Raw genomic sequence first — 19870 nt, forward strand, 5'->3', positions numbered from 1 at the left:
AGAAGTGGAGGTGCACGTAACCACTGCTGCCACGGTGAGGTCTGGGATGTTATTGGGGTTGGAGCAATTTGTCAAACACTTGGCGGGCGTTACCATGGGCTGTACAGGATTGTAGATGTAGGTTGCACCGATTGCGTCCTCAGCAGATACCAGATCAACAGAGGTCATAGAAGTGGTGGCACACGTAACAACCACATCAACAGCGAGATTGGGCTCGACATTGGGGCTAAAGCATTCTGTCGAACACATAGTGGGCGTCATCTTGTACTGCTTGTTTCCAACCAAAAAATGTGAGTCTTCAGTGTTATTCTGTACATGGGGAATCCATGATGCTAACGCTGCCTTGAGAGATTGGAAATCAGCTCTCCTTGTCTGCTCTGCCTCCACCCGCCTTCGTTCAAACTCCTCCATTCGCCTCAAAATCATATCCAACTTATGTTCACTTGCCATGGCAGCTTGCTTGGTGAACTCAGTGGGGATTGTTGGCTCTGATACCAGATTGTTAGAGACCCACCCAACAATGTAATTTCAGAAATAGCAGTGCCAAATCCAACACAGGGAACAACCAAGTCTGTTACAATAGTGGAGTGGTTTTAAGGTGGAAGATGGAAGGATACAAGGGCTAGAAGGTTCTAGTAGCTTCTAGACTAGTAGAGAAGAAGGGAGATAGAGGAGAGATCGACAAAGAGGCCAGCCAGCCTCCAGGTCGCCGCCTTGGCCAATCAATCTGTTCGTCCCCTCCTAGAAGTGCTACTGCTACTTATATATGGTTGCCTCTTGGGCTTGCTCGGACTTCTTTGGAAAGTAGCTGATCCAGCCCATATTGCAGCCCACATGGCTCCTAACAGAAGGTTAATTGGCTTGGCTGAACTTCTCACCTCTCCTACATATTACCATCATCTTCAAAACTGATAGCGTTATCTGATTGGCAGGTGAAGCAAAAGTTTGAGCTTGCGCACATGGATGACTAGTTCTGCAGTTTTGGTGATATTAGAGTGAAGGAGACTTCACTTTGATCTAATTATGTTTGCCTCTCTATCCACCTGTACTGGTTTCTGACTTCAATGCAAGTTGAATTTCAAGAATCCAATAAAATATTCTGCAGTTAACTAAAATTTTTGCTTTCCTGAAGATCCCAGTTAGGGTTGTGATATAAAGAGAGCTGGAAAACTTCAGCAAACTCTTTAAGCAGGGTTCTGTAGGCTTTATCGATCAATGCTGTTTCGTCTATCTCTTTTCCATCAGATGCTATTTGCAATATCTCTTTGATGCTCCCAACGCCACGATCTTTTATGCCACAGGGAACAATGAGTTGAAATGGTGTTAAGTCAGTGGTTACGTTGAGTGCTAGACCATGATATGCTATCCATCGTGAGACATGAATTCCTATTGCTGCAACTTTCTTATCTCCTAAAAAGTAAATAGAGGGGATATATTAGTAACACGTCATTATATCTCACAGAAAATTCAAAATAATATCACAATTTCCAAAAGGATAGTACCATACCAACCCAGACACCGGTTAGACCTTCTACCCTAGATGCCTTGATGGAAAATGCGGACTGAAGGGCACGAATGATCACCTCTTCAAGTGATCTAAAGTACCAATGAAGGTCCATTTGATGATATCGCAAGTTGATAATCGGGTACATTACAAGCTAAGGAGACAATAAAATGACTGTCAGAAGCACAGATATTAGCTATAAACGAATTTCATGCAAAGATTGAGTATCCAATAGGAATAGAAGCCACAATCTTCCGGGAAAACCAGGATTTTATCACAAATTTTGATAACCAGATTAACCACAGCTAGGGATATACATGAAGTTTAACTAGGTAGAATACATCATAAATTGTAGCAAAAAAAGCCACAATCTTCTGCCTTAGTGAAAATCAAGATTTCATCACAGCTAGGCCTATACTTGAAGTTTTAACTATCTATAACTAGATGTCTAGATGATAATGGAGAACCATACAGCTTATTCACAAGTAAAAGAAATGAACCACGATTCGTGATATGTAACAATATGAGCTTCACTGACATTATGGTACATACCTGTCCAGGACCATGATATGTCACCTCCCCACCACGGTCAATACGGTGAACCTCAAAAGGAGCATCTTTAACATCGAAATGGAGGTAGTCCTCGGTGCTGTCAATGCCTAGCGTATAAACTGGTGGATGCTGCAGCGCGATTAAGGTGTCGGAGTGATCTTCATCCGTGCCTACCAACCCTTTCCTCCTTGTCACAATGGACTGCTGCCAAGCCCAAGATTCCGCAAATGGAACGATGTGCTGATGGAGGTCAAATAACTCACACCTGTTGAATACAACCACATAGTCAGAACAATCAGTGGCAAGCAGGCAACACAATTTTCTAGTAGAATGCCACAATTCAACTACACATCAGGTTCAAATTCAGTTTGCTGCTTCCCAAAAAACAGTGAAGCTTTGAGAGTTCTAAAGTTTGTACAGAACAACTCTTTGAGCAAAACAAAGCCATTTGTGGATTGTTCGTGCTGATGAATTCAACCGAATGACCAGCAAGACCGGTTAAATCAAATCATAAACCAGAAATACATCATCAACTAATACAATCGAAACAACGACACTGACACGGTTTCTTCCTTCCCATTTGGAACAATAAATTAGGCATTCGAAAGAAACTAGGTATACTAGGAGATTCACGGGGCACCAAACCTCCTCCTGCTCACGCCACCAGCAGCGGAGCCGGACACCAGAGCGGCGTCCCTTGGCGCGGCGTGGAAGCATCCGGCGGGTGGTAGGCTGGGCCATCTCCCCCGGGAGCGCGGTGGCGGCGAGGAGGCCGCCCTGGAGACCACGGCAGGGAAGGGCAGGGCGGCGCAGTGGGAGCCATAGGAGCAGGGCAAGGCCATGCCCGCCCTCCTCTCGCGGTGGGGCGGTGACTTGTAGGGTGGCGCTGCGCCGGCAGCCAGCGGCGGCGGGCGGAGTCACCGAGGAGGCGAGGAGGAGAAGGCCATGGCGGCCGTCTAGCGTGGGGTGTTGAATTCACCGACGACTAGACGACTAATTTGGGCTCAGTACTAAGCCCGGCCCATATATAGCAGATACGTGGGCTGTAAACTTTCTTCGATTAAAAATAAGGAAAAAGTACACCAAAGGTCCCTGAACTTGTCATCGAGTTAAAAAAAACATCCTTAAACCACAAAACCAGATATCCGGCGTCTCTTAACTAATCAAAACCGGTCATAATAGGTCCTTTGGTGGTTTTGACCCCGATTTGTTCGACGTGGTGGCTGAGTCAGCATGGGACCTATGTGGACCCCACATGTCAGTATGCCACGCAGGCCTGCAAGAGAAGAGTGAGAGAGAGAGGAGGAGGAAGGGAGAGAAGAGGGGAAAGAGAGATGACGTGGCATCCTGACATGTGGGGCCCACGTGGGTCCCACGCTAACTCAGCCATTGAAGGACATATTGTGACCGGTTTTAATTAGTTAAGGGACATTGGATATCTGGTTTAGCGGTTTAAGGATGTTTTTTAACTCAATGACAAGTCCAAGGACCTTCGGTGTATGTTTTCCTAGAAATAACGAAAAATGTCCATTTCGATTCTCTCAACTATGACTCAATTTAATTCGTATCCATCAGGTGAAGTAAATTGTCTCATTCAACTATCATTTTATTCGGAATGGTAAAGTTATTGCCGAAGTTTTATATATAAGAAGAAGATGTCTCGTTTTAAAAAGAAAATGGGACCAAACCTTATAATGCACACTTAATTAAAGAAAACTAAGCGAAAACCACGACTACAATAAACACTCCAAGAAGCCTAAAGCCCTAAACTACTACGGCAACGAAGCAAGACCAACCAAGCACAACACTCAACAATGCTACTTAACACAAGGACAGTATAGCCAAAAGCACGAGAAGGAAGCAAAACTCCTCGCACGTGCGACGTTATCGTCATCATACCATCACTTATATGATCGGGCAACTCCAACTTCACCAAGAAACATCATGTCAGGACACCGACCCGATCGAAGCCAAAGCGCAACTCAACGGGTAGGGTGTACACTCATAAAAATAGGTGCGCGAGCATTATGAGCATATGTATTTGTACTGTATGTCTCTTGAACAAAATATCATAATAGTGACGGCAAGTAATCAAATGTCCGCATAGATCGGCCTGATGACTCTGGATGGACGTGTTGATTACTCGAAGAATTAAAAGCATGGGCACATGGAGCCCCCTCCCCCCTCCCTCATCGCTCGCTAAAAGGCGTTCATCACTGCCGATCGATCATGGCGATGGACGGACCACCTTCGCCTGTGCACAAAATGTTCATGCATGCTGCTCCACCAGTTTCCTCCCACACAAGATCATGCATCGCATTTACTCAGCCGGTGCCCACCTGTGGAGTGTGGACTCGTCCTTGTTCCCTAGCTATAGCTAATCTTGCCCTTGTTCCAAAGAAAATCGTGTGGACAAGATGAGCCTTTTGTCTAAAATTCATATGAATTTCGTGTGAAAACATTTCGCTTCGAATTATGGAGTTTCATTCAATGAAAGATACAGGTGGATCGATGGATCAATCACTATGTAGGCTGGTAATATTTTAAAGAGTAAATTGCGCTGACGGTTCTTAAACTTGCAAAATGTGTCATCATCCATATGGCGTGCCACGTAGGCAAGACCACGGTCAAACGACACTTTGAACCGAAATGATACAATAAAACAAGCTTAGAGACCTCGATGTGCACTTTGCAAATTTGTGTACCTAAGTGAAACCTTATCAGGAGCGCTAGTGCGTCAATGGCACATGTCGCCAACTGTATTACGGGCATCGGTGGTGTGTTGAAGGCTTAAACTTAACCAACTAAGATATACTTAATTCACAATTCAATTTATAATTTGGTATCCTAGTACCTCGTAGTAGAATTTTTTACCCGAACCTAGAAGATGCGCATTTTCGATTCAAAAGAAAACAAATTGCATCTTTCATTTTTTATATTTTTTTTCTCAATGAGCAGAAACAAATTGCATATGCATAGCATATCACCAATGGTCACTGGTCAGCGCTGGACACAGGAGTGGGCCCCAGTCCACGCTGTCGGTGGTGGCCCAGGGTCGCCGCTTTCGGAGACACCCAATTAACGTATCCCCGCATATCCCGCTCGCACCCCCCCCCCCCCCTCCCCCGACCCCACCACCCTCCCCATCCATCCATGCATGAATTTGCATGGCCCTGCTCTTCCCTTCTCCCCACCCATTGACTCCATCGCGCCGCCGCGGCGACCTCTCGGCTCTCGCCGCCGCCGCCGCAGAATTGCACCGGTCACCGTGACAAAACAAAACTTCTTCTTGTAGTAGCAGAAGTACAGAATAGTGTGGTAGTAGTACATTGGGAGTAGTAGTACGAGAAGCTAGCCGTCCGATGAGAAAACGAATGCTCCTCCACGTGGCCTGACGGAGACCGTCGTTTTCTGATCGGACGGCTGAGATGCGGGCGTTGACCGTTGACTCGCCGCCTCGGAATCCGAGACGAGGTCGTCGCGCCTCGCGCCTGGGCGCGCGTCCTCCCCGCCATTAAAGAGCCAGCGAGCTGTGCAGGCCGAGCATTTATCTCGCCATTACTGCGCCTCGCTCTCCACCCAGGCCCACCTACCTCGCCACCCAGATCGGATCGGATCGGATCTCGGCGCGCAGCCGGCGGCGAGGCCTACCGGCTGAGCCGGTCCGGCGAGAGGAGGGCCTCGGGGTCGCCGCACCGGAGCCGGCTGGACGCGGCGGCGGCGGCGCGGGCGCGCCTCGCCGCGGCGAGGATGGAGGGTGGCTCTGACGCGAGCGACATGAAGAACCCGCCTCCGGGGGCGGTGGCGCCGCCGGGGCCGGTGCCGCCGCGGCGGCGGGAGAACGGGGAGGATTTCGCGGCGGCGGAGCGGTAGGAGCGGAAGGAGAAGACGCGGGAGGCGGCGGCGGCGCCGCCGCCGCCGCCGAACGGGGATGGCCAGCGCTTGCTCCAGAAGCTGCTGCGGCCGCCGCGGTTTGGGCCGTCCGCGCCGCCGCCGCCGCCGACGATGTTGAGGCGGTAGCGCCACGGTGGGGACGCGGTGGAGGGGGCCTCCACGGCGAGGAGGTGGCGCTCGAAGCCGAAGGAGTAGGAGCGCTTGAGGAGGAAGTCGTCTCTCGGGCCGACGTGGTCCGGGCTTGCCGGGGTGATCTCCGCCGGCGCGGCGGAGGGGTCGGCGGCGGCGTGGGGTGGTTGCGGGACGGGGTGGAAGAAGAGGAGGTCGTCGAGGCTGGGGCGCACGCGGCGGGCGGCGCGGACCGGGGAGGCGACCGGGGGCGGGAGCGCGACGGCGGCGCGGCAGAGCGGGCACGAGGCGTGCGCGCGGAGCCAGACGTCGATGCAGTCCGCGTGGAACGCGTGCGCGCAGAGCGGCAGCGCGCGGAGCTCGTCGCCGTCGGCGAACTCGAGCAGGCACACGGCGCAGTCGCGCGCGGCGGTGTCGGCTCCGCCTCCCCCGCCCCCGCCGCGCGCCGCCATCGCCGACGACTTGAGGTACTGCGCCGACGGCAGCGACTTGATGGCGGCGTCGTCGAGGCCGTACGGCGAGAAGGTGTGGTAGTAGTTGTCGTAGGTGGTGAACGTCGCGAACGAGTCGTCGGCGGGGGAGCCCGGGATCATGAGCAGCCGCCGCCTCCTCCTCCGCCACCGCCGCCTCGCCGCCCTGAACACCCGGCTCACCAGCCTCGCGTACAGCACCACCAGCAGCGCCGCCCCGACCACCGCCAGCATCGCGATGAGCGGCGGGCTCAGGCTGCTCGACGCCGCGCCCCGCCGTCCGCCCGCGAACTCCCGCTCCGCCACACTCCCCGGCACCGGGGCTGGCGCCGGCGCTGGCACCGGCGACGTCGCCGGGTTCGGAGCAGGCGGCGAGCTAATGCTACCCCCTTCAAACATCGCAGCATACGGCGATGGCGCCGGCGACGGCGACACAGCCGGAGCCGGTGCCGGCGGCGGCCGGAGCGCGCGCATCGCGTTCTTGCACCGCCCTGCCTCTCGCCGCCTCGTGTGCCTCAGCTCGGTGGGCGCATGGCGCGCGGCAATGGCGGGCTCAGCTCAAGCTCAAGCAGCTAGTGGAGTGGTAGGCTAGTAGCTACTCCTAGCTATGGAGAGTGAGCTGCATCTGCATGAGGTTGAGTGCGAAGCGGTGGAAAGCTGCGAGCTCACCGGGTTGGTGGAAGGGTGTTATTATTTCAAGAACAAACGGCCAACGAGCGCATTAACTGCACTCTCCTCTTGCATTGGACTTCCCAAGCAAAGCTCCTCCTCATTTTTGGACAAGAGAGACCAACAGGGGGTATTTACACCAAACTGATCATATCACATGATTTTCATTCAGAACCGAATTTTTTTTTTTGGCTGTATCAAACCAATCAACTATACGTACTATTGTACCAGTACAAATCTTTTATGCGGTAGTAGTGCTCTATTTGGAGGAGTATCTCGTTTTGAAATGGATTAATTCACCTTGGAAATTTACTGAAAACTCTGAAAATTGCATCTGTTCTTGACTATGAGGAACAAAGACTGCTGAGAAATGGAGTACTACATACTGGAGTAGTTGACTGCTGAATTGTGTCTGGACTATGAGGAACAAAGAGGCAAATTGCTGCTCTGTCCCAAGACAGCCCACTGTTTCATGTGAAAATGGTGTAAAGAAGAACAATAATAATCCTTTTTTAAGACAAGAATAATAATCTTGAGTACAATGTTCCTTCCTAAAAAAACAATAATCTGTAGTACTGCAATGTTATATGCTTTGACAGCACTCAAAATATCTGACCTTCAGAGAACCTGTCACTGACTTTTATTCAATCTCATGAGCTAGTAGCCTAGTATAGCCATATTCTTATGTCCATATTAATTCCACCTAGTCGAATATGCTTTGCAAATTGTCATGTGCTAAGAATGAGAGCATCCTACACTTCTCAGCTCAGCTCTCTCAAGCTTCATCTGCATCAAGCACTGGATGTGCAATACATCCTGTAATCTGACTTACCCTGTGAATCTGCAACCATTTTTGTGCTGCAGCTGCTGCACTGAACTCATCAGATCAGACTTTGGAAGCCTGCAGCATAACACTATTCTTGTTCATCTTGGTTCCTGACGAAAAAGGCCTCTCTGGTTGGTAAGTGGCCTCTGTCTTTTGATAAAGAAGAAAATGAGACTCAGGATAAAGCTTCAGTCTCAATGCCACTAGGTGTAGTAGCTATATAACCCTGCTTTGCAATGTTCTTTATGCTCCATAATTTCACCTCCTTGCATTATTATTACATAGGCTTACTCTTTTTCGTCTCTTTTTGTTATGCTGCTGATTGATGAAGGGATGGTTCTACTCTCAGAACCAAATTCCTTGCTTAATCTTGTAAACCAAATATCATCATGAACAGTTCGACAGAAAGTTCAGAATGACGGTTATTCAGGGAAAGATCAGATGCTCGCTGTTTCAGTGAGAAAGGATCAAAGCAAAGCTGACAGAACGGTTCAGATTTTATTCAGATTGAAAAGTTCAGGTTTTGATCTCTAGTATATTTCTGAACTGCAACACTGGCCTGTAAAATATTTATGCGTGTAAAAGAGAAATCTGAATTTGCACATGTATATCAACACTGAATCCTTGCTACACCAGCACTATAAACTGGCATCAGAAATCTGAATTTGCTCCTAGTTGTAGTTTTTTTTTTTACATCATTTCTTCCTGTCATTGCAAATCTTTGTTTTGCGCAGTTTCACGACAGCGAAAGAAAAGAAAACCAACAATTCAGACAATGCTGGCTGTTACTACTTGCAAGTCAGGAAAAATTGTTTCTTCAGAGTAACAAAGATGTCTCAGGTTCTAACTTAGAGTACCGATCCCGGGGCAATAATCTGAGCATAATTTCCCCTTATCCATAGCAAAATTCTTGCCTGACTGCACAAGTGATTCTTGCAGCACCCAAATCCCAGGTGACGAGATATTTCTTTTCAGGCTTTTGGAGACATTCCAATCTTATACTCATTCGTAATCAAGAATTTGTGCGCTCTTATCCTTGTACACACTAGCCATCATCAAGACAAGAGAAAAGAAACACCCAGGAGAAAAGCTAAACCTGAGAATTGGATGTTCTCTGAACTTGTTAAGAAGGATTAGCAGTTAAGAGAAGAACCGGAATAATTTGACGTCGGAGGACAGGAGGAGGAGGAACAGATGCCAGCACCAACACACTGAAAAGAGAAGATGCCCTGTGTTTTTTTCTTTGTCAGTGACAAACAGTCGCTGTGGCTGGAAATTGTGGTTGCAGATGAACTTGTCCATAGGCCTAGTTAGCCATTTGGAGAGTAGACTGTACAAGCGTAGAGTATTGCCATGATCAAGCAAGAAAAGTTTTTGTTCAGACCACTCTCGGCGTAAAGAACTATGAGCTTGTTGAACTAGTTGGTGGATTCTCCAAATTCCGTGGTAATTTTTGTTGAAATACACGAATTTTGATGAAACAGTCCAAAATCCGAACCAAAATATTCTCAGTTCAAACTGTTATTAAAAATAACAGCTTTAGTTTACAATCTTTCATGACACATATTTATTTTCTCCACTACCACAGAAGGAACTTTTTTTTTTTTTTTGCCTTTCGCCACTGACTCGTGTCAACATCTCATTTCACCATTTGTAACAGTTTGGAGTTTGGACCCTACATGTAAGCGAGAGAGCTGAATGGCAAAAACAAAGATACTAAAAAGAACTATAGATCACCAATCAGTGACAAACAAAATTTCCCAGTAATTTTATCTATTTGACCATGCATATTGTCTTTAGTATATTTCTTATCCTTACTTGCTTCCTTTCTAATGCGGGAAAATTTGCTTTTGACTTAATTGCTTATAAAAAAAATTGACATGTTTTTTTTTTCTTTTGATGTAGTAACTAACAAAGGGACTTCAGCAAAATCGATTCGTTTTCCATTAAATTCATCTAAACCCCTCATTTTCTGTGAAGTGAGCGTACCTCAACTGGTTAGGCTTATGATGGTGGAACCTTCCCACCCGAGGTCAAGTGCTAGACTTGGCACATGTGCTCGTGTTTATTGTTAATTGTTTTTCAATGGTAGGTGATGTATCCGTTAACAACGAGATGTCTGTGGTGACTTCATAAGTTTCAAGGTATGCCAGCCCAGTTTTCGGAGGTACACAAAGGGGTGTGGTGGTTTCATAAGTTTCAAGTTATGCCAGCCCAGTTTTTTTCATAAGTTTCAACGTATGCTAGCCCAGTTTTCGGAGTTTGTATTATGTTTCCAAAAAAGAAAAAAACATCTCATTTCCAAAGAGGTCTACAAGTTTAAAACACCACAAATAGACAAACATCTAAATCCAATAGAGAAGTAGATAGAATCTATTCCATTCCAATGACACCTTCCTCTCCAAGCTTAATAGTAACAACAACGCCAAAACTCAATATAAATCTCCCCTTGGTCACCTCCTCCTCACATTCTCACGCGTACACGTAGTGGCAGAATAGTACCACCTCGAGAAACTCGGCAACTCGCCCGCCGCCGCCGCCGCCGGCGGCGAGGATGAGGTACGGCGAGGTGGTGCACTTCAGCCACCCGCACCACCGGCTGCGGCTGGAGCACGCCGACACGCCGTTCCGGTGCGACGGGTGCCGCGAGGTCGGCATCGGCGCGCGCTTCCGCTGCCCGTTCGCCGGCTGCGACCACGACCTCCACCGCCAGTGCGCGCTCCCGCTGTCCCCGCCGCCGCCGCCGCTCCGCCACCCGTTCTACCCGCGCTGCGCCTTCGTCTTCCTCGCGCGGGCGCCCGGCGCGCCGGGGACGCGCTACTGCAACGCCTGCGGCCGCGACGTCGCCGGCTTCGTCTACCACTGCCGCGCCTGCGGCTTCGACCTCCACCCCTGCTGCGCCACGCTCCCACACGTCCTCGACGCCGCCGCCGGCGCCGCCTCCGCCGGCGGCGGCGGAGGCGCGAGGCTGTACCTGCACCCGAAGGCGACGGCGGCGTGCCACCGGTGCGGGCACCGGGGGCGGAGCTGGACGTACCGGAGCAGCTGCAAGAGCTACAGCCTCCACGTGGCGTGCGTCATGGACATGCTCGTCGAGAGCTGGAACGGCGTCGGCCGCCACAAGGGCGGCGTCGCCGGCGGCGGCAATGTGTACGACGGCGTGACGGTGGCGGGGAGCGGCGGGTACAGGGTGCCGGTGATACGCGGCGCGGCGAAGAGCAGCCACGCGAGCAGGGGAGGGTCCTACTGGGGAAGGAAGGGGAAGGTGAAGCGGTGCTGCGAGATCGCCGGCTTCGCGGCGCAGGTGGTCATCTCCGCCGTGCTCGGCGACCCCACCGCCCTCATCGCCGGCGTCATCGGCTCGCTCATCGCGCGGTGACCGGCGCCGCCGCCGCCGCCTTCGCGCCGCGGCGGAGGGGGGTAAAAAAAAAATTGTAAATTAACTACCACGTGTACACATGTACGTAGCCCACGTGGCAGAATTTAACTCGTGCAATAACATTAACCCGTGTACACGTCATCTAATCGCATCGGAGCCGCACAATGTTGATCGGACGGCGTGGACGTGGATCGCAATCTGCTTGCGATCCAAGCCCGGAAGGGTGTAATGTGTAAGAGATTAAGATTAGTACAGTATAATTCAGGGTTGTTACCCAAAAATAGCACGCAATTGATCTCTCTACTGCATTCAAACAGCTTGAATTCAGTCAGTTCACTCCCATGGAACATGTGAAAATGCAGGAAAATAAGCTGAATTTTCAGATGGATGCGAGGATTCTTTTTCAGGGAATATGTAGCAAATTCGCATCGATTCTTCCCTGCATATTTGTAGTACAGGATTGGAGTTTCACCTCTTTTTTGGAGTTTGATTGGCTCTTGTCTTGTGCACAGCTGCTTGCAAACCGAATGCAGTTGACAGAACTGAAATCGAAATGCCATCGCTGAGATATGCAGAGTAAGAGCTGCGTCGACTCTCCAACGAGTTGCCATGAGAAATCAATCACTGAATACTCAATCACTGTAGTTCAATTTTGTACTTTTTCTTAGGCTGTGTATAGTTCCTGAAATTGGAGAGAAGATTGGGAAAAGTTGGTAGTTTGAAAAAAGAGTTGGAAGTTATATGTGTGTAGGAAAGTTTTGGATGTGATGTGATGTGATGGAAAGTTGGGAGTTGGGGAGAAGATTGGTGTGAACTAAACAGGGCCTTGCTATGAGTACAGGAGAACTAGGAAATACATCTGCAAAATGACTGCATTCATGCAGCTGCATCAAAACCCAACCTTTTTTTGTGGTTGATGTAGTGGAGGAACCTTCTTCTAGTTCAGGCTTCAGCATCTTTACTCCTTAGTCCTTAACCAAGAAGCTGCCCTGTACATGAGGCTCAGATTTGCCACCATAATTTTGTTCCTTGTAGGCTTAGATAGGCAGAGAAGAGATCTTAATCATCTTAGCCTGGGAGTACAATTTATCTGCATCAGCCTGCAGTATCTTTGATAGTTCATCCGGTGAAACATTTGAAAGGAACATGCACCATCATCACAATGCAAGTTTTGTGCACAGTGAAGAACACATTTACAGTATAATATTTAGGGAAAAAAACTATGCTCAATGATAGTAAAGGGTTTTCAAGTTCAGGATCAGTTAATCAGAAACAGTAGCAGTGCATGACACACTATTAGAGAGGAAATTCAGAGAAAACATTTCATGCAAGAATGATACAAGAACAGAGAAGCTATGCAAAAGTGACCATCTCTAACTTTGACAATTGACATGATCAAAGTGAATTAATTACTCAGCTAGAATTCTAGAAATGCACAAAGGGGTTTTACGAAATCAACACGGCATATCTGCTCTTGTTCCCTAGTGAATCTGGAACGCACGATTTTGATCGGACGGTTCGGGATCGCTACCATCGCGTTCCATTTCTTGGAGGGCATAAACGTAAATATCAAACAATACGAGGGGTAAAAAGGAAAACCAAGCGGCGCCGTCTCCTCGCCGTCCGTCTCCGCCTCTCCGCCGGCGACCCCCTCGCCGCCGCCGCCGCCGCAGCGCGCGCGCCCTCCCCGAGGACGTAGGACCTGCAACGGCGCCGAATCCCTCGCCGGAGAGATCGCCGCCGCTTCGCCGTGACATCAAGCGGCAGCGGAACGCCGGCCGCGCGAGATCGAGGCGGCGGCGGCGGCGGCTGCCGGCGACGTGATGCTCCGGTACGTACATACTTGGCTCATCGACAGGTTGAAAACGCTGAGAGTAAACAAAATCGCAGTACCGTTCTTATGCTTTGCTTGTTTGGAAGATTGAAACCTATATACTCCATTTTGCATCTTCTATAGGTTGTAGGCGATAATATTTCTGCGACTTATCATGAATCTCATTAGCAAAGCTTCAAAAATGTAAGATGAGCATCTCATCAGGACATGGGCTTGATAGCGATGATATTTTAATTTGCAATTCATCATCATACTGAAATGCCGGAAACATGTTCTCCACAAGATTTCTACAAATCCCATGACATAAGGTAGCTGTTTTGGTGAAGCAATTTCAAAAGGATCGGAAGTGCACAACTTGTTCATTCTATCACAATTTCAAAAGAATGATAGCAAGTGAAATGAGATATTTAGGGGAAAAAATCATGAAAAAGAGAATTCCATTGCCGGGATTTGAACCCGGGTCGTCTGGGTGAAAGCCAGATATCCTAACCGGACTAGACGACAATGGAATTGATGATAGTGTTGCACGCGGCTCTTACTTTTGTGTGCCATTCTTACTTCTACTTCTGTTCTTCTTTTTAAAAGAACAGTAACCACTACTTCTGATTTATGATTAACTTATCATTAACTTTAGTTTTTTTCCATTTCTAACTAGTATAAAAGGAAAATTTGGGAGCCAGTTCATGAGTGATTATGAGACAGATTCTGATCCTATCAGAGGGTGCTGTAAAAAAAAATGTACCTTTCTCTCAGATTGCCCTAGTTTAACAGGCCATATGCTATGCATTTTTCCTCTGAACTGGAAAAAAAAAACTCAGCTCGATTGAAATAATCAGATGAGCCATCATCATGTTTTCTTGGGAAAAATAGTCCTGCAATTCAAGTGTGATGCGAAAAGAAGCAAGCCTTTCTCAAGAACAAGAAAAGGAATTTTATTATCTAAAAAAGAGCAAGAAAAGAAAAAGGGAGATGTGAAAAGAAGCCAAAGCTCTACACAGTCCCTGATGCGGTTTGTTCAGAATCTAGATCCAACTGGTACAGGCCACTCATGTCAGTCAGTCACTCCCATGCCTTGCCTTGTGCATGGCCCAGCTTGTAGTAATGTCATCTCAGCTCTCTCCTTATCTCTGCTCATGAGAATGATAGTAGAAAAAAAAATTCTTTAGGTCTTTTGATGAAATATGGTTGAAAGGTTGGTAGATGATGGATTTCTTTACATGGATGAATTAAATACTAATATGTTATGAACCTAACAAATAGCTTGTTCTTTTGAACAAGTGGTCTGAACAATATTGATGCAGAAAAGTTTTTGGAGAAATAAGACCTTTTAAAAATTATCCGCAAATAATTCCCCAATAATAAAAAGAGATATCTGATGCAGTACAAGTGTACAAACAACACCATAAATGGCACACTAAATTCTATTGGGGGCAAACTTGTGGGAGGGTATGAATTATGATCCACTCAATATAATGCAGAGGGTTGGTGTGAGGTGTAATCTCCTGGTCTGATGTTAAGAGGGACATCAATCTGGTGTTTTGAACCACTAATCCAGTACTAGCAATTTACACTTTATTCTTGCTCACTGTGTCTGTGGGCCTCTCAATCTCATCATCACATACTCTCATCTTATGTGAAAGCAAACCACACAATTATCAAGCACTTTCCTCTCATCTTTGTATCTTAAAAAACTGTCATAGATAATGCATGCCACCCACATCTTTTCCTGCCATCTCCCATTTCTTTTCACACATGATTGGTTTTTGGGACTAACAAAAGAGTGCAGTACAGCAATCCATGCTGTTTTTTTTCTATTCACATCTCAAGAAAGATGTTCCTGCACTCCAAATAATCCAGTGTCATTTGTCTTTGCCCAACTTCCAAACAAAATTTTAGTATTATACTCCAACCTAAACCTTACTTGTCTGCTAGTACTAAGTTTACCACTAAAATTCACCATTCTTGGGAAAGTAAACCATGCCAAGAATCAATCTGAATTCTGAATTCTGAAGGAGAAGCAAAGAAAGAAACATGTTTGGCCTTGGCCATCCATGATCCAACTGGAACAGTGAAGCTGCAGTGTGAAGGTGGAGTGAAAATGGGGACGGGTGTGAGTGTCCTTGCAGCAAAGGACACAAAAACCCACGCCTGCTTGCTCTCGGTTAACACACAACAGTAAGGACAAGGCATTGGATTCGGTTAACCACTAGTGGTAGTACTACCACTCTGCTGCTCTGCTAGGGCAGCGTGTACCGGAATGTACCCGATGTGGTAGCTACGAGTAGCTGCTGGGAGCTGAAAGCAAGAAATTTATACTTCGTTCGTTCACTTCATCAGTTCATCTCCTTGATTCGTACTAGGACACAAGGATTGCTTCTTGGAGCTCTTCTTCTTCTTTGTGTTGTTGCGGTGGTGGTGGTTTTTCGAGGTGAAATCTTGCTTCTTGTGTTGTGTTATCAGTAATCTGTATTATTTCGAGCTGCCATTTTGCTGTTGTGTTGTTCTTCCCAATTAGTAGTAGAGATCTTTTCTGTTCTTTTAATTTTCTGGATGCGAAAACCCCGGATTTTTGTTGGTCCTTTCAAACCTTTTTCGTTCTCCCAATTTCGCGTCCATGCAATGCAGTTGGCGTTCGGAGTAATATTCTTCCTTTGTCAGATTTGTGTTCTTGATCTCGCGCAGAAAATTTTTTTTTCAGGAGAAGAAAAATCTTCGAGGTGCGTGTGAAGAATCGGATGTGAGATGGAGGAGACGAGGGCGAAGAGGGTGGATGCCTCGGCGAGGATGCGGGCCGTGCCGATCGCCGTCACGCCGGAGGGATTCTGGTGCTGCCCGTCGCCGGCGGCGCTCCACAAGAGCCTCAAGAACAACCCCCACCACCACGGCGGCGGCGGCAACCACAAGCCTCCGCCGCCGACGCCGCCGCCGCAGCAGCACAAGACGACGACCCCATCCGCGCCGCCGTCGAGGGCCCCCTCGGTCCTGAGCGAGCCGGTCGCCGGCGACGCTCCCGACGAGCCGCCGCCGCAGCCGGCGGCGGCGGAGGCGGAGGCGGAGAGGCACAAGATCTGCGTGGGGTTCGGGCAGCCGAAGACGAGCGACGTGACGGTGGTGCTGTACGGCAAGGAAGGGATCGCGGTGAGGATGAGCGTGCACGGGGACGTGCTCCGCCGGAGCAGCGCCTTCTTCGCCGAGAAGCTCTCCTCCTCCTCCTCCTCCTCCGGCTCCGGTGGCCATGGCCATGGCTCGTGCCTGGAGATCCATGACTGCGACGACGCTGAGATCTATGTGGAAACCGTCGGGCTCATGTACTGCGACGAGGCCAAGCACAAGCTGCTCAAGCAGAATGTCTCGCGTGTTCTTCGCATCATGAAGGTAATATTTGCAGATGATCTGAATTCCACATTGCAGTGAACTCTCTCTGTGTGTGTTCTTGTTTCAGACATTGTGCAAAATGTTCTTTGCGATCTTACTAAAAATTTTGAGACTTCGATTATGCGAGAAATAGAACATAAACACATCAATCTGATATCTGATCATTGCTTTGGTTATGTGTTTTCCTTCTGATGAATAGTAGTATTTGAGGGTGAAATTTGTTTTTTTTTGTAGTGATCTTAAGCACTCCTTTTTGTCATATTGATCGTTTTTAAAATGGGGGAAATTTTGTAGGTTGCCGAGTCGCTTGGTTTCCACGCATGTGTCAAGTCATGCTTGGATTATTTGGAAGCTGTTCCTTGGGTTGGTGAGGAAGAAGACAATGTTGTGTCCTCGATACGGCATCTTCAGAGCAAGGCTTATGGAGTTAGTCCTCTGCTGAAAAGAATTACTTCTGACAATCTAAAATCACCAACTGATACACTAGCTCATATAATGGAGATGGTGTTGAAGAGCACTGATGACAGGGCGCGTCGGGAAATGAAAGCCCTTGTTCTGAATCTTCTGAAAGACAGCAACCATTGCACAGATGGATCATCAGACATCAGTTCAGAATTATTGTACAGTTCATGCCAAGGTTGCTTAGACAGACTTCGACTACTGTTTTCAGAAGCGACGGGACAAGAATTTTCTGTTGAACTTACACGGCAAATAACTCTGGAGACAGATAATCTCCTCTGGTTGGTTGAGATATTGGTTAACCAGCGCATCTGCGATGATTTTGTGGCTCTATGGGCAAACCAAAGCGAGATTGCAGAATTACATGGAAAATTGCCGGTTGCCTCTCGTCACACTGTTAGCTGTATCACAGCAAGGCTTTTTGTCGGAATTGGAAGAGGAGAGATGCTTCCATCCAAGAACACCCGTCTTCTCCTCTTGCAAGTCTGGCTGCAACCACTCATTGATGACTACTCATGGTTACAATGCAGCTGCCGGTCATTCGATAGGAAGCTCGTCGAGGAAGGGATCGGGCAGACAATCCTGACACTTCCCTTGGAAGATCAGCGGTCCATGTTACTGGCATGGCTTGGGAGATTCTTGAAGTTAGGGGATAATTGCCCTAATCTCCAGAGAGCATTTGAAGTATGGTGGAGAAGGACTTTTGTCAGGCCTTATGTCAGTCAGGCAAGGTAATGTTTTATGATCAGACAGAAGTTCATCTTGAAAAGACAAGCGGACCTTTTGCGTGTTCGGTGTTCCCCCAAAAAATTCATCTTGAAAATATAGGGAAGAGTAGTGCATTTAGCTTATTGTAGATTCTTTGGGAGATTGTCTTGGTCAATCTGATGATGGACATGAGGTCAGATTAGAGTTATCATGCAAAGTGCACCAGAGATTTGTATAAGAGTGCATGCTTAGCTTGCATGTAAAATCAGATCCTTTTCCTTAACTATTATAACAGAATCTTGATCGGTAATCGTTATGCCAAAACTTTTACACAGTATTTCTTTGAAGTAATGATTCGGCTTTGCTACTCTCTACCTTGATTTTGGACAGATGTGGTGGATAAACTTGCAGTTGGATGTTGTTGGGCATGATTAGGGGGAAAGTAAAGAGCTCGGTGTGCATCAGCTTCAGTGGGATGCCAATGGTGATTTTTTTTGGTCTTGATGTTAGTGGAAGCTCCACCTTACAGAATGAATTGAAAAGGCAAAGCTGCTATCATCTTTTGTCAAGCGTCTCCATCGATGACTCATGAGGTATGCCTTGATCAGATTATTCAGCTCAGGGAAGTTGAGGTAAGTAAGAATTTCCCGGCATGTTCAGGATCTTGTTCATCCAAAAGATGTGCTACATACCAAATTCGCAGCATTATAGTGTGGGTTGTAACTCAGTACTTCAGTCCCAACATGATGAAAGCTTTGCTGTCAAGATGGAATCTGATTCAGTAAAAATCTTCAGTGGTGAGCATCTGGAGAAAGAAAAGCATGTGCCTTACCAGGGGGAGATTACCATCTTGAATAAGCTGAAAAGGGTCAAAATTCAGCTGAGTGATCCCTTTGTCAGAAGGATGGTTGAGAAAAATGTAAACAACTTTTCATTATCTTAAGAAGAAGTTAAATAATGTGACTCCTAAGTTGGGTGACTCCTAAGTTGTGAGTACCTAACATGAGCTGTCCACATGATGTGTCTTAAAGAGTTGAGATTCTGGCAAAAGAATTGCTTTGATGTGTGCCTTCACCTAAACATATTGTGGGCTCAATAACAAATTAGATTACTTGGGCTGTGGTTTGGAAGAGGAAACGCTACTTGATTTTGTGGTATATTGTTTATACTATAATTTCAATAATTCATGTTCTTGAATATCAGCATTCTCTCTGCTCACTCAAATGTTTGTGAAAGCATTATGCAACTTGGCATGTGTATATGGACTTACATTACATGTGTCTCTTCCAATTGCAAGGTTGCAACCTAGTATGTTTATGCTTTCATCTGCATGTTGCTGTAACTGTACTTTTCTCTTATAATATGAAAGTGTGGAACTACTTGTTTAATTAATTTAAACCTTGTACAAACCACGTACGAGGCATCCGATGATGGAACGTGAATCTTTAGTTTGTATTGCAGTCAAGGAGAAACTATATTTTACTGTTACATTACTCAATTTTTATCACAATCCTAACTTTAAAAAAAAAGTAACCCACCAAAATATATTTTACTCTGTAGGCACTGAGCACACTGCATTACTACTTCTTTGTAGAGGCATTATATAAATAAAATCTCGGAAAATGATCAAATGTGACGTGCTTTTAAAAAAATCAAATTAGAGATCTACTTATGAAATCATATAGGAGTACATATTAAAAGGGCAATGGCTAACTTACATATGTTTTCTACATTTTTTGTAAATGCCTTTAGATATGATTAGTTCTAACTAAAAAGCATATAACATTGTATACAGCACACCCATTTATTTTTTTTCAAAATATTTAGCCATAGAAACCACCATAAAATTACTTTGTATGAACAGAGCATAGATCAATTTTACTCGAAATCATTTTCTTTAAATGAACAAGAAGACTATAACCCTGTAAGGTTATAACCAATAAAAATAGAAAACAAAACACACCACCACACACCGATAGCACCCACTCACACTAAAGAAGTAGCGCCGCATTAACCATCACTCAGTGCGATCGGACACCACCAAACCTACAAGAGAGCCACGACTAAACTA

General features: G+C 47.0%; 4 protein-coding genes and 1 non-coding gene across 7 annotated transcripts; 2 read left to right on the forward strand and 3 right to left on the reverse strand.

Moving 5' to 3' along the window:
* Positions 1–1098: 1098 nt before the first annotated feature.
* Positions 1099–3029, reverse strand: LOC127756482 (octanoyltransferase LIP2p, chloroplastic-like). Of its 2 annotated transcripts, none has more exons than XM_052281819.1 (4): positions 2702–3029; positions 2057–2321; positions 1508–1658; positions 1099–1410 (listed from the first exon to the last, which is right to left on the reverse strand). In XM_052281819.1, exons 1-4 carry the CDS (start codon positions 2896–2898, stop codon positions 1106–1108), a joined length of 918 nt encoding a protein of 305 aa, XP_052137779.1. In that variant the 5' UTR covers positions 2899–3029; the 3' UTR covers positions 1099–1105. The 2 variants fall into 2 exon arrangements, with proteins under 2 accessions (XP_052137779.1, XP_052137780.1); XM_052281820.1 differs by having other exon boundaries at positions 1258–1410; positions 1503–1658.
* Positions 3030–5325: 2296 nt separating this feature from the next.
* LOC127756495 (RING-H2 finger protein ATL65) lies at positions 5326–7393 on the reverse strand. The gene has a single exon (XM_052281838.1). It carries the CDS (start codon positions 7021–7023, stop codon positions 5704–5706), a length of 1320 nt encoding a protein of 439 aa, XP_052137798.1. The 5' UTR covers positions 7024–7393; the 3' UTR covers positions 5326–5703.
* A 3105-nt stretch (positions 7394–10498) lies between these two features.
* Positions 10499–11569, forward strand: LOC127757713 (uncharacterized). Its single transcript, XM_052283281.1, has one exon. The coding sequence runs from the start codon at positions 10599–10601 to the stop codon at positions 11421–11423; it is 825 nt and encodes a 274-aa protein (XP_052139241.1). The 5' UTR covers positions 10499–10598; the 3' UTR covers positions 11424–11569.
* Positions 11570–13692: 2123 nt separating this feature from the next.
* TRNAE-UUC (transfer RNA glutamic acid (anticodon UUC)) lies at positions 13693–13766 on the reverse strand. Its single transcript has one exon. It is a non-coding gene; the product is annotated as a tRNA-Glu (tRNA).
* Positions 13767–15373: 1607 nt separating this feature from the next.
* Positions 15374–19087, forward strand: LOC127757589 (BTB/POZ domain-containing protein At3g50780-like). Of its 2 annotated transcripts, none has more exons than XM_052283132.1 (4): positions 15374–15685; positions 15940–16632; positions 16927–17822; positions 18190–19087. In XM_052283132.1, the coding sequence occupies exons 2-4, from the start codon at positions 16000–16002 to the stop codon at positions 18200–18202; spliced, it is 1542 nt and encodes a 513-aa protein (XP_052139092.1). In that variant the 5' UTR covers positions 15374–15685; positions 15940–15999; the 3' UTR covers positions 18203–19087. The 2 variants fall into 2 exon arrangements, with proteins under 2 accessions (XP_052139092.1, XP_052139091.1); XM_052283131.1 differs by having other exon boundaries at positions 15375–15685; positions 15956–16632.
* Positions 19088–19870: the final 783 nt, after the last annotated feature.

This window comes from Oryza glaberrima, chromosome 12 (genome assembly GCF_000147395.1).
Source record: "Oryza glaberrima chromosome 12, OglaRS2, whole genome shotgun sequence".
NCBI lineage: Eukaryota > Viridiplantae > Streptophyta > Magnoliopsida > Poales > Poaceae > Oryza > Oryza glaberrima.